The sequence below is a fragment of the Trachinotus anak genome, unplaced genomic scaffold (genome assembly GCF_046630095.1).
Source record: "Trachinotus anak isolate AG129_WGS33_773 ecotype Australia unplaced genomic scaffold, CSIRO_AGI_Tana_v1 ptg000012l, whole genome shotgun sequence".
Taxonomy (NCBI): domain Eukaryota; kingdom Metazoa; phylum Chordata; class Actinopteri; order Carangiformes; family Carangidae; genus Trachinotus; species Trachinotus anak.
The window spans coordinates 24,397,965-24,414,555 of NW_027273863.1; the positions used below are offsets into that span (position 1 = coordinate 24,397,965).

A 16,591-nucleotide genomic window follows, 5' to 3' on the forward strand; every position below is an offset into this window, starting at 1 on the left:
TATTCATGGAGCTCTTTCAGTGGAGCTCATGTTAGCTTTGGCTTTCTGTTTGCACCTCCTGCTGCCGCCGACACTTCTCACACACTTCCGCGTCTCAGGCAGATGCAAATGTCTGGCTTGACGATGTTCTTGGCTGGAGACAACCGCAGGCCATGCGCTTTGTTTCTGCAGACTGCTCGTCTGCTTTTCAGTGCCAGATTGACTCAACACCAGTTGAGACAAAGGCAACACTTATTGCTCTATATTTAGTTTCCCTCACAGCTTGGAATAGCAGAAAGGTGAATAATTAAAAGGGTTTATCAGTCAAACACAGGAAAGTGTAGGAGACTGTAATCTTTATAGTTCTCAAGAAAATAGATTCCTCTTTCAAATGTTCAGCCATCAGTTAAGAGCTAAATGTTATACATCTTCCCACACAGGCCAATGAAATATCAAAATGGCCTTCTTATCCCCTGGAACTGCATAAACCTTTTTCCTTTACCTATAAAGACAGTGCACTGATGTACGTTTAAAAGGGTAGATTTTAGAGCGGTAATATTTCATGAGGCAAGTGGCTGTGTTGCTGCCACTGTGGTTCTTTGGTTCGCACTATCAAAGGAGACATCACCTTTAATTGTTGTCATCCATCACTTGGCAACAGGCACACATGGAGATCATAAGGCCTTTTATTTCTTGCTTGAAATGAGATCAGCTCAGATGTATAAGCTAAATAACTTAAGAGCGTCTCACTGTATCACCTTCATTTTTGATGGCACACGGTGATCCTGAATTAGATTAAGTATTGATACGGAATGAGGCGAGATGCTGTGGGCAGCTTGTACTTATACACACCAAGCAGTGTTTTGTTGTATGTTTCATGATTGTATGGGAGCCTTTCTCTGATGAAGCTCGCACTTAAAACATTCATGACAGAACATGTCATTCACCACTTTATGCACTTGAGAGTGTAAGAAGGAAGGAGATACCAGGGGCACACTGAGATGGAAATGAGGCAGGCATTTTTTATGCAGAACTGTTGTATCTTGTGGCACTATGTCAGGGCTCCCCTGTTATGAAGGGGATGGGGTGTCTGGAGTGTTTTCCCCCATTGAGATGAGTGTGTTTGGGTTGAGGGAAAAACGCTGGCTGACGTTACTGTGGGATTGAGCTCCAGCAGCCTCCCAGTGGGACAGGAGGACAGGGACGGGTCTCTTTCAGCAGGGCTCTGATTAGACCCATCGCCCTAGCTGCCACGCTCCACTCACACTGGTAATTGGAGCTGGCAGGAGGTTGGTATGCACCCCTCCCCTGCCCCCTCCTCTTCTCCTCCCTTCCTCTCTCCTTTTTACTTCTTTTTTTTTTTTTTTCCCCTTCCTTCTCTCATCTAAATCTTACCTCACCTGCCCGTGGCTGTTACAGCAGAGTCACTCCTCCTTGACACAATAGTTTATGATGACTGTATCATGTTTTCTTAATTTCACTAATTACCATATTACTAGTGCCTCTTCTCTGTAGAAATTATGTTGCCAATATTTCCGCATGCCTTTTGTGTATAGTTACGGCCCCCACTGCTGTCCTAATTGAGTAGTACAATCCGAAAACCACATTAAGCCTTTCCCTTCTGCCCTCTCTTATCTACTGTTCTGCTGTAACCTCTGTAAACAAGTTCATCTGCTAAGCTGGCTCATATTGCAGTACGACTCTGTGCATGGTAAATGGCTGTTGAGAGAACAATGGTCCTATTTACTTTTCAAACCAGTTCATGCGCACCTAGCTTTACCTCTTCCACGTTTCTGGCTTTGCCTCTGGCCTTCCTCACTTGCAAATCCAGGGCGTGTCCACTACTTTCTGCTGTAACAACTGTATCACAGAGGCACCTCACAAACACAACAGAGTGCCATTAACTATCATTGGTTTAAGACAGATTGGGATCCTCAGTGCAAGACATCTCCTGCACTACATTGCATCAGTCACAGGGAAAAGGTTTGCATGGAGCATGTATATCTTCAGTCTGCAGTTTGTCTAACAGTGTGATAGTTAGATTGAGAAGTAGAACACAAACTCCCGACATGTCACACATGACATTGGTGTTTTTTTGTTGTTATTGTTTTTTTTTCCTGTAGCACTGTTCATCTTAGTAATGGAGGCTCTTCTTGACATTATCGTAGGATTTTCGCGTTCTTCGTATTTTCCTGCCCAGACCAGACAGAGGAGCTTTTTTTGATGAATTACACTCTAGCACAAGAGGACCTTTTTATTAAAAATGCCCTCTATCTTGACAAACATCAACCTGCATTGCCTGCACTATTTCATTGGATTCTCTCCAAATTTCCCCAACCCTTTTCTTTTCCCTTCAAATTAAAGCGGACTGAACAAAGGCATGTCTTTGTCTTCCTGGGATGACAAGTTGGCAGACAAGGCCAGCCGCAGGAGTTGGAGTAGTAGGAAGAGACAGACAGGGCTCAAATCTTACACAATAGCTCAACAAGATCTTTAAAAAGTGCATAGAAAGAACTTCTTTTTTTTTAAATAAAAGCCAAGGACAACTTTAAAAAGCTATGTTAGATGAAGGATGCACAGTTTTGCAACTATGAGAGAAATTTCAGTTTTAACACTGAGTATTATGTTGACAGTCAAACCAAATTCTAACAAATAATTGTTAAAACCAAAGGTTATAATGTTGTTTATGGTTGTTTTAACAAGTAAAAGTAATCAGCTTGTGCTCGATCAGGCACCGGTTTAACATATTCTGAGTACAGAGGATGTGATTTCACTGAGTTGAATCACAGTGAATTTGCAAACCTAGGCTCCTTTAGGCAGGATGGCTCAAAATGTGAGGGGCCAGCATGTCAAAGACATCAGTCATCATCAGTCTCTGGCCTGGCCCTTGAGAGCACAATGGGGCTGTACAGCCAGATTTCATCTAAAGCAGTGAAGTTTAGCCTTTTCTCCTGAAGGACAAAACCTTTCTAGGTCAAATCTCTAGATTACAAACATTTATTATATCTGGTTTCATTTTGTTTTGTTGTTATATACATTTATCTTGTTCAAGTATTACAGTTAATTTTTTTGTTTTGTTTCCATACCAGTGAAATCCATTTTGTTGCTTAAGAAATAGAGCTGCTTTTCTCTACTCCACCTGGTTACCACACCTCACCGCAACTGCAGGAACTTTGGGAATAACATTGAAGACGAGCAACACAAATGTATAACATTCACTGCAGATGCAGCCCGGCCTGTCTTCCATTCAATTCTGTTATGTCCCGTGGTGGAATTGAGACACCAAGTGAAGCCACGGTGCACTAATCAGACATACTGTGAAAGAAATCTCCACCAGTCGTAATAACCGTTCACCTGCAATGCAAACATTAAGCAGGAGTAGAGGGTTGATTCATGTATAAGCTGTGCAGCAGCTGTTTGCCTTTTAAGTTATTCCCTGTTTGTGCTTCCTGATATGACAGGGGCGCTGACTCGTGTAATAACTCCTTTGGGGTCTTTCACCCTGTTTTACCAACGGTTTGCATTTTTCACAGCCCAGGAACATTTGCCAATAAGCCAAATCATAAATATTCCATAGGCACCGACACAAGAGGGTTTGGTGGGAAATATCCTGTGCTGATATTTCTTCGGTGAAAGACATAGTTGCACAAACACCACTGCATAAGTAGCTTTTTCCCCCCCAGTAAGACAAGATCGTCCGTTCTGTATGTTACAAACCATAAAGTTGCTGTTGGCATAGTGTGGAGGAAATGGATCAAATCTTCAGAAATTCACCTTAAAATATGGTATGGACTTGTCAGTCCTCCTCTGTACAGTCCCCTGAGGTAATTGGCTAGGTTTGATTGACAGGGCAGTGTCAAGCCCCATTCAATCGATTAGTTTCCGCCATATAGTTACAATATACTAGACCTAGAGGGAAGCTGCACCATTTTCTGTCTGAGAGATGGAGAGATTTTGGAGGCCTGGTCATGTGTTAGGTGTGCAAACAGCATGCATGACCTGATGCATGAACACAGGAGTGTGCTGGGAGAGATAAACTCAAAAATGTACAGATTTTTTTTTTTTTTTTTTTTTTTTTTTTTTTGATGTGCATGCTTGAGCTTATCAAAAGCTGTAGACTTATAGAAATGTTTGCCAGTGGAATTCAGTGTATTCAGTGTTCATTTATTGATTCACACCTGCATACACTTCTATATTCATAAGTTTTTTGTCCTTCATCAATTTCATTGTCTGACAGATGGACAAATGTTGTGCAAGTTCAAGGCTGTGAAAAATTTAAATTTTGTATAACTCCTAGGAAATAAAACTAACATTTTGCTAATATTAATTGATTAAATATATGATATAAATACAAAAAAAATCTATGAAAGGCATTTTCAGGGAACTCCAAAATCCAGATGGTGTTGCTGCATCACTGCACAGACTAGCTGAGTACCTAATTTAGCTCTGCAGCAAGGTCCCCAAACACAGCCCACTGTCCCCGAACACAACCTCATGAACCCACACCAACTAAGCCTCCCACCCCTGTAAGTGCATACATGAGGAAAGAGGGTCCATGTCAGCAGCCACAAAGAGACCACCTGTCAGGTGGTCTGTGGCCATTATGAACATATTCTAGGGGAATTAAGTAGGTGAGACTGGAGTTTAGCTCCTTCTACATTTAGTATAATTCCCCATGTTTCACATTTAAAGGGATAATAGCAGAGGAATCTGTTATTGTCCTCTAAATAAACCCTCATCCAGAAAATTGCTACACGTTCAACAGTATGTAGGATGTGCATCTACCAGGATTTATTCTCTTTGATTCTTTTCCTTTCTTCATCTCCATCGCTCCCTCTCTCTCTACATTTTCCCTTTTCTTTCTCTTTGAAGGTTAGACGGAGCAAACCACAGAGGAACGCAGGGCGCTACTGTTACCGTTATTCATACAATGACAAATTGTACAGTATTATTTCGTTGTGCGGTAGTTGTATCTTTTGTAGAGGTATCCTGATTTCGGTCGGGATGTCTGAAAAACGAATCCTGTATCATTAGACAGGAAGTGAACCTCGCCACAGAGATAAGAAGGCATGCAGAGATCTGTCAACTACATTTGAATATGAGACGATCCGGGCTGCAGGCCAAACACAAGGGTGAAGGGAGGAAAGGCTGCTCTGCTAGAGACGAGAACAAAGAACAACACTGCTGCTCGTGTGCTTGCTCCAGCCATATATGTTTACATATGGATTTTTGTCTCAGACAAGCCAAGTGATCCCATCTCAAGTTAGACAGCCTCACTACTGATGGAGGCAAAAGGCGTAATGATAATACTTTAGGTGGAGCAAATGTAGGCAGTAGTAGGTATTTAGTGGGTTTCTTTTTTATCCCAATAAGAGAATAGTGTACTTATAACTCCTCATGCAGGCAGCCTTCTTAAAAGGAGGTGCTTGTTTTTCTCTGATGAGTGTAAAGTGAACAACCTTTACATTTCAATTAATCTGGGAGGTTTGCAGAGGATGCTGGCTTTTTTTTTCTCTCCCTCTCAGTTATGAAAGCATATATTTACAATGATGGTCTTGCATGTGTGACCACTCCAGTGGAGTAGCTGGAGATTAAATACCTTGTTCCACAACAACATATTGTTCTCCTCACCTATCCTCACAGAAAACCTTCTGAATACATTTTCATTTTCAAGTAATCATTAGTTAATGTTTAGTGGACCCGTCTGTTCCGGCCATTTGATTTAGCGACATTGAATTCTTCATTGAATCCCATTCTAGACACAAGCTTCTTATTTCTCCTGTGTTGTATTAATGTTGTTCATCCTTGCAGACAAACCATCCTTTGCTCATTGTTAACCTGCACTTAGGTTTCTTTTCATTCTGAACCAAAGGCAGGAGTTACAATCATTAGCACTTTTCATCAGCGCACCAAGGACACATCCACATATGAGGAGAAAGATAAAAGAGGTTGCAATGTTTGAGAGCAAGCTGTTAATTAGACCTTTCAATGACCATAGTGCTTGCTCTTTATTAAGGTTGTCCTGGGGTTAAGAGGTGAAAATAGGATTTATTATGAGGGTGAGGTCAGGAGAAGCCAGCTGGGATCAGTTAGATCGGTGAGAGTTTCTGATAGAAATGCAACTTTACATTTCATTTAAGAGACTAAATGTGGATTGCATTTTATCTTAAAGATGATAATAGATGCTCTGCTACGTCCTCAAAATGAGTTACATTTCCCAGGTGCTCCTAGTTTGCTCACCTTTATTAAAAACATCCATGTTAACTCATGATATGATATCAGTATATCTTTGTGCGAACAACAACCTTTTACCTTTGGATCCAGAATTCTGCTTTAAGGATTATACATAATGTGTTGTCATGGATATGCTGTTACACTGATTATGATGAGGTGGATTATTCAAATAGGTTTGTTTAGCTTGCTAAGCTTAAGGCGGCTCGTTTATGCATGGGTACCCAGAGGCAGATTGCAACTATCCTTCCTCTGTCTAAACCTGAGACGCCCTGTGCTGGGTAATAAGCCTGCTATGATAATCAATCAGAGACAGGATTGTTTTTTTTTTTTTTTCAACCAAATTTAAAATCCAAATCAGCATCAGGTGTACCAATCCCCAGCAGTTTCTTGTGTTCTTTCACTAAATTTTGTGTGTGTGTGCGTTCTGAGTATTGTTTAGCCTATCGCACCTGAAATGTATTTGCTCTCTTTCATCCTCTTCTCTGTCCTTGCAAGCTCAACAGCTTTGATACACTCAACACTTCTGGAAGCTATTGCGAGCCAGAGTCTCTTTGTAAACACACTTTTCTTCTTCTTATACATTTTTTTTCTTGCTCTGTGCCTGTGGTTATACTCAAAATCCACCTTTGCACATTTCCAGAGAACCAGATCCCCCACGGCTTCCCCATCATCGATATGGGTCCTCAACTGAAGGTGGTTGAAAGGACCAGAACTGCCACCATGCTGTGCGCCGCCAGCGGGAACCCAGACCCAGAGATCTCCTGGTTCAAGGACATGCTTCCTGTGGACATCAGCAGCAGCAACGGGCGCATCAAACAGCTTCGCTCAGGTACTGTTTGATTTGATCTGATTTCATTTCTTTACGATGTTACTCTACATGACATATAGAACATGTAACTCATGGCAAAGGCAGGTCGCAGGGTAGAAGATGACATTAAATGCCAACAGACATGAGTCAGGTTAGACATGAGGATGATGTGCAAACACAAAAGCCTTTGTTGTCATGTACGACTTTGTGTATTCTCTTTCATCACAAAGGACATGAAAGTTTTATTCAGCTTGTCATTGTCACCTTGATTAGTTGGCTGAGTTTTTACAGGATTTTATTCCTCAAAACAGCTGCAGCCTCTTATAAAGAAACGCAGAAGTTGGACTGAGTTGTTCCTGCCATCTCTGACAGTGATATATGAGCTTGTAACCTTCCAAAGTAAAGAAAGAGAAATTTTCACCATATCAAATAATCCTTAATCCCCTCTTAAACATGCAGCTGGGTCACAATGAGGCCAGCTGATGATGTATTAGCTTGGATTCAACCTTGGAAAAAAAAAAAAAAAAAAAAAATCAATGAGGTACTCTTTGTTCACAGGATCAGTCCACTTGATAAATAAACACAGTGCTTGGCTGACCTGGATCAAGTGGAAAAGGTGCAAGGTGGAAAGATTAGTGGCTTTTGACCAGGTCCAGTCTTGTCACTTCCTGCTAAATCTACCTCACTTAGACAGTGTGAGGCCAGGCTGCAGGTCTGAGGCCCCAAAGATTAAAGATGAGAGCCACTCCAGAAAAAGCCTGGCACTAAAGCTGCCCAGTGGAAGCCGGATACAGGTCACTGGAGCGTGTTCGCTCGGACTGTCCATGTTCTTGCAATATTAAATTGTGGCTCTGCTACAAGCACAACCCAAATTAGATACAGATTTACCACAAATTAGATATTAACACAACTACTTAGTTGTATGATTATGTTTTTATAGCAGGGATAAAAATGTGCATAAAACTGTGATTTCTTTCTTCTTTTTTTTTTTCTTCTAGCAACAAACTTTTAATTAGTTTTCTGTCTCATATATAGTGAGAGTGCCTGAAAATGTGCTGATATGTAATGCCCTCAGACTAACAATTCTTTTTATCCACCACCCTTCTCTTGACATCTGCTTCCATATCAGGATTTACATTACTGCACATGACCTGAAATTAGGCCTTTTTTTTTTATTTTTTTTTTTTTTTGCAATGGCAAGAAAAGGCACATTAATTTGCTGCCACAGTTTAACAGAAATGCCAGACCCAGTTCCTCTTATTGCATCACACTCTCACACTTCACAGTGAGCCCACACACACATTGGGTCTATCTTTTCACACCATCCAACTCATCCACTATTTAAAAGATACTAACTTCTTTTCAATTTAATACCTCTGTCCTGAAGACTTCTTGCCTGCATCATTCTATTTACCGTGTATGACTTTCATTCATTTCTCTTGCCCATTTCACTAACTGCTATCTGCATAAATGCAGTCTGTACAAAGACGGGGGGGTTATCTTAACTTAGAAAGCTTACTAAAAGAAACTGCTTAAATTGCATACTGTTCCAAAGCTGCTGTGAAGTAAGGACACATGTGGGTGTAGCTGTTGTCTGCAGACACTGAAGTAGCAGCATTTTACTTCACAGAGGGATCCCTCTCAAAGGCTATGTTGTTTTTTGGACATTTACAGACAGCATATACAGGCCAACATTTATACTTGCTCCATAGCATTAAGTACACTGAACTTTGTCACATTGCATTTAAGTGGCTTCTATGCTGTATCATTTTTTTTTAAATCTGTGGCCTGTGAGAAGCCATGTTTTTCTCTCCCACTGTTGTAAGTGGATTACTAACTAATCTCTCAACCCTGTTTGCATCGAAATTACTCCCACCTAGGTGGTACACCAATTAGAGGTAAGGATGATGAATAAAGTGTGTTGGAAAATATCACGTCCGCACCATTCCCTCACATCTACATCAGACCCCTGCACCCCTCCTCCTCCTCCTCCCCTAACGCCGCATCACCAGGTGCATTCACGCTGTTCGCGCCAACTCACCGTCTTCCGCTTCCTCCATCGTCTCTTCCCAACATTTTCTGTCTGATCATGTCCTGTCTGCCGTCTGCTCCTGAACAAACAAATGATCACCAACCCTGATGTCAGGAGAATGAAAATGCAAAAGCAAGTCCAAGGTGTTATCTTGTAAATGAGCTTTTTCAAGGCTCTCCTTATACTGTTAGAAATGAACCCCCCCCCCCCCCCCCCCCCCCCCCCACACACACACACACACACATACACACACACACACTCTCACACTCTCACACAGAAACAAACATCTTCCGGCTACAGCTTCTCCTCTGGCTTTTCAGCAGAAAAGGGGCGAGGGATTGCATTTTAAACGAAAGGCCACCATCGCCACAAGAGGGTCCACCTGCCTCCTCTATGCAGCCTCAATGTAAATTGAAATGGCTGCATTTGCATACAGCCTATGCAGCACTGCCCCCCAGCATAGGAACAGGATGCCTGGTCGAGATTGTTAAGGTGGAAGCTTCAACCCCTTTTTATGGAAATCATATGCTTTTCCCCCGAGTGAAAGCACGATTCCACTCGACAACAGTGAGGTAAATAGTGGACGTCTGGGGGCAAGCTGAATACATTTGGAACTACCAGCTGTCTGTCTCAGTGTTTGTGTGTCCAGGGCGCCTGATACAGCCCATAATCAATTGGATGTTTAACTCTTTAGGAGTTGAGGTGGCCTTATGGCAGCTTTGGTGTCCCTTCTGCTCCATAAAGCAGTGAAATCACCTCGCAGACGAGCTACCAGTGTTTGAGTTGGATGTAATTGAAGGAGTTTAATGTTGCAGCTCTGACAACTGTCGTACCATAAACCGTCTCCATTCCTGCAGAGCTCACTCTGTTTTCTCCCACGGGGGAGCGGACAGATTGACAGATTGGTGACACTGACATTAGTATGCAGGTGCGTGTCAGCGCTGAATCAGACAGCGATGAGCTCAGCAAGCCGAGCAAACACCTTGGAGGGATGTGTTGTCATGAGATCTGAGGTGGTATTACCACATGTCGCTGCCCCGCCCTGTTTCGCTCCTCTTTTTGGTCTCATCTTGAGTCGAGTCCCCCACGGTTGGTGGTGAACATGTTTGTTGCATTCATCTCATACTGCATGATGTGAAAAAAATGTATCCTGACCTCATCTTACACTGAGTATTTTAATCATTTTCAAACTGCATGGTGGCTGGTTGCCTTTCCTGCTAGGACCATGCCGATTTGGAGACGTGATAAGTGTTATCACTCACTTATGACATTTCTATTCTCTTTAAGAGAAATAGTTTTGTTTTGAAACATGTATTTTTTTGTAAATCACGGGATGCAGGTAAGTTTTCTGTTGTTGGTCTCTTTTCAATTTGTCAAATTATAACTTGTCGGCCATTTGCAATTCAGTAGCAATTATTAGGTGATGGTTATGGACATGGAGTGTCAAACTGAGCACATCGAGGGAGGTCTCCTGGGCTTTCGTGCTTTGTTAGAAACAACATGTTAGCCTTCTATCTGATGACTACAGCTACTTGGGATTGTGAATACTAATCTGGGCCATCTGGCAGAGGAGCATCTCCCTTGAGGGCCTCGGTCAGACATGGTCAAATAGTTGATAATGAAAGAACACAATAATGGCCTCACTGCTAAATACGTACTCAACAAAGGTTGGAGAAAAGATACCTGCACTGGCAGTGATTCGGATCAATATCTCAGGCCATCAGGGAAATAATGACTGAGGAGAACTGTTCAAACAAACATTGCATTAACGTTTACCCTAGACTTAAATATGGTCACGTTTTCTTTTTATGTCATTAGGGATCTCTGAGAACATTATTCTCAGTAGCATTCCTCCTGATAATAATGTCCCCTGGTGAAACTGTAAAACGCAGTTTGCACAGTTGCTGATATTAAGCTGCAGCAGTGTGATCACTTCTTTAGATACTACATGAATTCTTCTGATGTTGTTGTGCAGTGTAGCCACAACTGGCTGAGATTGATAACCCTCCATGACATAAACACTTTGGTTTATCAATTATTTCCATTAGCAGAAGGCCTAATCAGACTGTGATGGTTGTGACATGTTATTCAGATGATTAATTGACCCCCGGTCATGGTCTTTTTTCTCCTTAACACGACTAGGCAAATATTCTGTTAGCAGTTTCCTTAAACTGGCTAAATCAGCTAAATGCTTGTGTTGCCGTAAGCATTTTCTTGACAAAACTGCGTCTGTTTCTAAGACACTTAATTACACATGGACTGGGTTAGACTGGTTGACTGCAGGCTCTCTTGCAAGTCACTGTACAGATATATGCTTTAGTTTCATGCCAAGTTACATCTCATATTCCACAACTGTCAAGACAGCTAAATTTGTTAATCCTCTTCGCAGGAGCTCTACAAATTGAGAACAGCGAGGAGTCCGACCAGGGGAAATATGAATGTGTTGCCATGAACAGTGCTGGGACCCGTTACTCTGCTCCTGCCAATCTCTACGTCCGAGGTAAACTCAAACATCTCTCACTTCTTGAACTAATCAGTCATTTCTGTTGTGTGAAGCATTTGCAAACCACAAACAACTACGCAACCCTTTAAAATTTCTTGTCTGTTTGCTCGTAAATGTTGTTCACTCACCAGCGGCTGTGCACCGGTGAGTGCACGGTCCCCGTAAAGAACGTCTCCTTTCAGTGACTGTGCCCCCTCAGCAGTACGCCCACTCAGGTGCTTTTTTTAGTCATTTTTGGGTGATTAAGGCTCTTCTCAGGAGTGTGTGGGAGTGTGCAGACTGTGTATGATTGACATCTTCCTCACTTCACCGATGGCAGCTTTGTTGCACCTGCCATCGGTGGGACAAACCATTGTGTTTCTTATTGGAGCGTGGAGTAATTCCCAGCATGCCTCTGCCCACCTTCAACCTGAGCAGAGCTCCAATCAGCCAGGATGAATGAAAACACTTGAATTGGCCTTTAATTGTTGTGTAATTTCCCCATGTGATGACCACGGTTTATACCTCTGTTTCTCCTTGACTCTCCTGCCACTAAATCTCTCACCGTTACCTTGCTGCTGCGTTCCTCCCTCCCCAGTGAACTAACCTCATCCTCCAGGTGCGGCCTCTGTGAAAACAACTGCAGTGAAACGTTTCCTGTGCTGGCATTGAAAGCCAAGGCAGGCCTCCTTTCGTTTTTATTTTGACTGTATCGAAAGTCTCCATTACCCCCCCCCCACACACACACACACAACCCAGAGCTCCTAAAGGCATGGAGGGGCCTGGAGTTTCAGGGTTTGTTTTTGTTGTGGTGTCTCTGTGAGCAGACTAATGCAGGGCAAAGGCACCATTGTGCCCGTCCTGGAAAAAGCTGGTATAGGGGAGAGAGTAGTCTAGGTCAGCCCCTGTGGATAACACCACCATGTCTGATGTACATGAAACAGAATAGCTGCTCCAGTTGTTAGTGTGGGCGGAGGGGGGAGGAGGGAGTGAAAGTGTCAGGGTAAGAAAGAGACATGTTGGCTATCACTTCGAAAATGTTTTACAGGCTATTTTGCAGATCAGTGATCCCATTGGCTCTTCCTCCTAATTTGAATCACGATGCAACTTTTTAAACAAACTTCCGTCTCACTTAGATGAGCTCTGTTAGTATTTAGCAGCAGTTTTTTTCCTTAAAGGAAAGTATCCAGGAAAGATGTTTTTGCAGCAGACAGACCCTCCTCCTCCTGGATCACAGAAACCAGAGGTAAAATCATCCTCAAGGGCCAAAGCGGCATCAAATTTACAGATTAAACACTGTGGGCTCCAGAAGGTTTAGATCTTAAATCTTGACAGGGGGAGGTAGTCAGCCAAATAGGAAAGGCGAGGAAGGGATGTAAGGCTCGTCTATTAATCAGGGCATGTCTGTCACAGGTGCAGACGTGGCCTTTTTTTCCCCCTTAGAGGTAATTACAGTTGTTGTGCGGCGTGGCGCCAGCAGGGCCCCCAGGCCCAGCTAGTCTGTAACACCACCCAGGTAGCTGTCAACCCATTGGCCCCCAACACCAACTTTTCCGCCAGCCTCACCACACCAGTGGAGAGATAGAAATCAAACCAAGCGTAACCTTTTAAAAGTGTTCTTGTCTGGAATGGAGAACAAAGGCTCAAGCCATGTTTTCACTCTGTCTTTGTTACCGCTGCGAGAATGAGGAGACAGGACCCGGGGCTGTGTTATCACTGGGCTGCTTGATTGGGTTTAAAACATGAGGGACTCAAGACAAGTGGCCTTTGACGTGCCCCTCTTCCTTTCCTGTTGATATATGTTTTTCTTCTATTCGAAGACACCAGAGGGGAGATTTAGGGGCTTACAGCGTCTGCTCAAACTTGTAAACATAACAACCATTGGAAGCAAATAGGTCATTGGACAGCTGCGAAATTTTTTAGTGTTGATGTGCAGCAGCAGGCTGTAAAAACCTCTTGTACAATGTTAAAATGAAGCTCGCGCTGTGAACAGATGAATACAATAGTGGTATGATTCTTAATACTTGGGATGTACAGGATATTGTAGTTTAATGCTGAGATTAACTGTGTTTCAGTTTTCCATTCTCACTGCTGAGGAGGCTGTTAGAATCTATCACTTGATTAAATGTTGAGCCTTCAGAGAATTTCATCCTTCCTGGGTAGAACAATCGTTGTGTAACCTTGAAATGTCAATAAAGTTACCACGACTTGAAGGTGACATATGAAAATATTCCCGTGGGAGAATGAATAGTGTTATTGTTCTCTAACGACCCCCTCGTAACACTCGCCCACACACACACACACACACACACACACACCCCTTTCAGACTTGCATTAATTGTGCTTGTTACAGGTGGGTGTTTTGTTTCTGTGACTCTATCTCTGTTTTTGGTTGGTTTTTTTTCCCGCTCACCGTCGCCACCTGATCCAGTTCTTGTCTGCAGGTCCACACACGCGCTGCCAGCACCACCACCCTTGTCTTGACATTTTAGAGCCACCAGAGAGTGATGTCCTCATATTTCTGTGTGGGAGGGGATGTTGATACTGATGGAGGAGGAAGGGGGTTTGTGGGTGAGGGTGTGTGAGGGGGGGATCTGCTCATGGATTGTTTTCCCCTTCCTCTCTGCGTATCTATTTATGTCCTTCCACTTCTCATCCATTAAGAGTGTGTGCGTGTGCACCTCGCTTGCTGTGGGTCGCTTTTGGTGACCCCCCCTCTGAAGGAGGACTCCATCAACGTGGGCAGAATCACAAGAAGCGTCCTGTGATTGTGCATGAGCGCTCGTTTGTCAAGTGCTTATCCCGCAACGGAGGAGGGATGTCAGCTTCTGTCTGCTGGCACTCCCTCATATATCCATGTGACATGTCAATATGTCACAGAGGATAAAGTGCTGCAGCTGGGCTTTTCTTTTACCAAAATATCTTCATGCTGTTCTATGTGTGTGTGTGTGTGTGTGTGTGTGCGGGGGTGTCAGGGAGGGAAACTTACAAAATGATCAATTTAGGTCAGTCTTATGAAGAAAAAGATGAGGTATGGGATCTAGTGTCCCTTACATCAACGAGTGGGTATGAAGGAGTGAATAAAATATCCAAAGGTTACATGAGGTCTTAAAGGCCTCTGAAGGAAACTGAAGTGGTTGTTAATAATGATCCATACAGGTATTCAGCTTTACCACTCAGCACATTTAACTGCACAGTAATAAATAAGATGTTTTGAATTTAGACAATTTCATTTATTAGTTGCAACAAAATAATGAATATTCAATGATAAAGCTGAAGAATGATAAAAAAAAATCAGTGTCCAAAGTGAGTTTCCCTCCCTGGTCCTGTATGTGTGCATTACTTCACTTATCTGTACCATGTCACTAACCTCCTCTGGGTCTATGGAAACACTGTTCTGTTTCACTGTCTTGTCTTCCTCTCCACTTTGTATTTTTTTCATTCCATCGCTCACCTCCATCAAATCACTTCATCCACAAACAGATCAGCGTGAAGGTTGGTCATTTTCACTTTTAATCCCTTCCATTCAATTTGATGCAGATTTTAGGTGAGGCCAACCATCCCTCCGAGCCTCTTTGATGAAGACACCGATATCCCCGCCTTGAAAAATAAAAATATTAATAATAGCTCTCCCTAATCCTCCGCAGAGTGTAACTGTGTCGTTTTGTCTCACTGTTTGCATGAATCCTTGAATAGCTCTTGCATGCTTTCTAGTGCCACTCCCTCAAACTGTGTTTCGATTAGCCTTGCCAAAAACTACCCACGGAGCCCCCTGTACACCTTGCTTAAGTCATTATTAGATCTCTGTTGTCATGTTGCTGTGCATTTCTCCGAACCACACCCATAGTGTCACTGTCAACCACATCCGTCAAAAACTATAGCTCCTTTCACCCTCAGCCTTTCCATCCACCTCTGCAGGCCCATCAGAGGTGTGTTACGGATTACTCTGCTATTCAGGTGGCAACCGGATTTGTCAGGTATTTAGGCAGCAACACCCCAGCTCTCCCACTGAGGGACATGGGTATCAGAACTGACAAAGCCGTTCTTAGGGGATTATGTCTGTTTTACTGCCATGGGCATCCTCCACCCAGAGACTGAAGGATATGATAGGTGCATGTTAGTCTAATGAGAAGATACCCCCACCCCATCTCCATGTGACATTGCAGCAGGAGGTCCTGCAGGAAAAGAAAGTTTATGATGTAACGTTGAAGGTCCTCTTATGAAATATACACACAACCACTAGTCATCAACAAAGTAATTGATCTCTCTGTATTTAGAGTCTCTGTTTTAGAGTTAATGAATATTGACATTGACATTGCCACCCAGAAGTAATGTTTTGGAAATTATTTCTTCACTTCTACCATCTGCAAAACACAGCCACGCAAAGAGCTGACCTATAGAATATTTAAGAATGAGCTGGCAGCGTGCTGACAGGGGGATGATCAGCCATCATGGTAGCCCGGCGCTGCTGCCAGGAAGCCTGGGAGCCTGCTGACTCTGTGCCAGTTTGCTCAGATATTGATTCACTGAACAGGTTCTGCTATCCTTGGGCACTTTGTCAAGGCAGTTAAATTTATAGGTATCCAGCAAGCAGGCAGGCAGAGTGGAGACAGGGCTTATTTTGTGGTTTTGATAGAGTCCTGGATCCCGTCTCTCCAAGCCGCTCTCAACAGGAGAGAGGCTTCGGGGGAATCGATAACAATTACCTGCCCTCTAGTCATTTTGTTCCACAGCACCTCTCCAAACTTAACCGCACGCCATGAATTATTCACAACATTAAGTGTTCAATATACACAGGCCCCACTGAGTGACTGCTCTTAGCGCTGTTTAGTCTATGGAATCATGAAAGAATAACAGATAATTTGACCCTAATGGTCTTGCATTAGGCCCGCTCCTCTCAGCTTCCACTTTTTCATAAGCATATGTTGTGGAAGAATAGCTGCACTTGGAGATGTTGCAGTTGTGTGAGAAGACATGTGGCTACGGACATAAGTAGAATACAACGCTTCTGTCGTGCATTTGTCACAGTGGATCTCAGATGTTCACTCATTTATAT

General features: G+C 43.0%; 1 protein-coding gene across 5 annotated transcripts in view; it reads left to right on the forward strand.

Annotated features, from left to right (window-relative positions):
- LOC139628878 (receptor-type tyrosine-protein phosphatase F) overlaps nt 1-16,591 on the forward strand; it is a 162,208-nt gene that overhangs the window by 81,469 nt on the left and 64,148 nt on the right. For all 5 annotated transcript variants that reach the window (XM_071491014.1, XM_071491013.1, XM_071491016.1 and 2 more), the window contains exons 5-6: nt 6,854-7,042; nt 11,443-11,553. In XM_071491014.1, the coding sequence (XP_071347115.1) occupies nt 6,854-7,042; nt 11,443-11,553 (300 nt within the window). The remainder of the gene's footprint in view (nt 1-6,853; nt 7,043-11,442; nt 11,554-16,591) is intronic.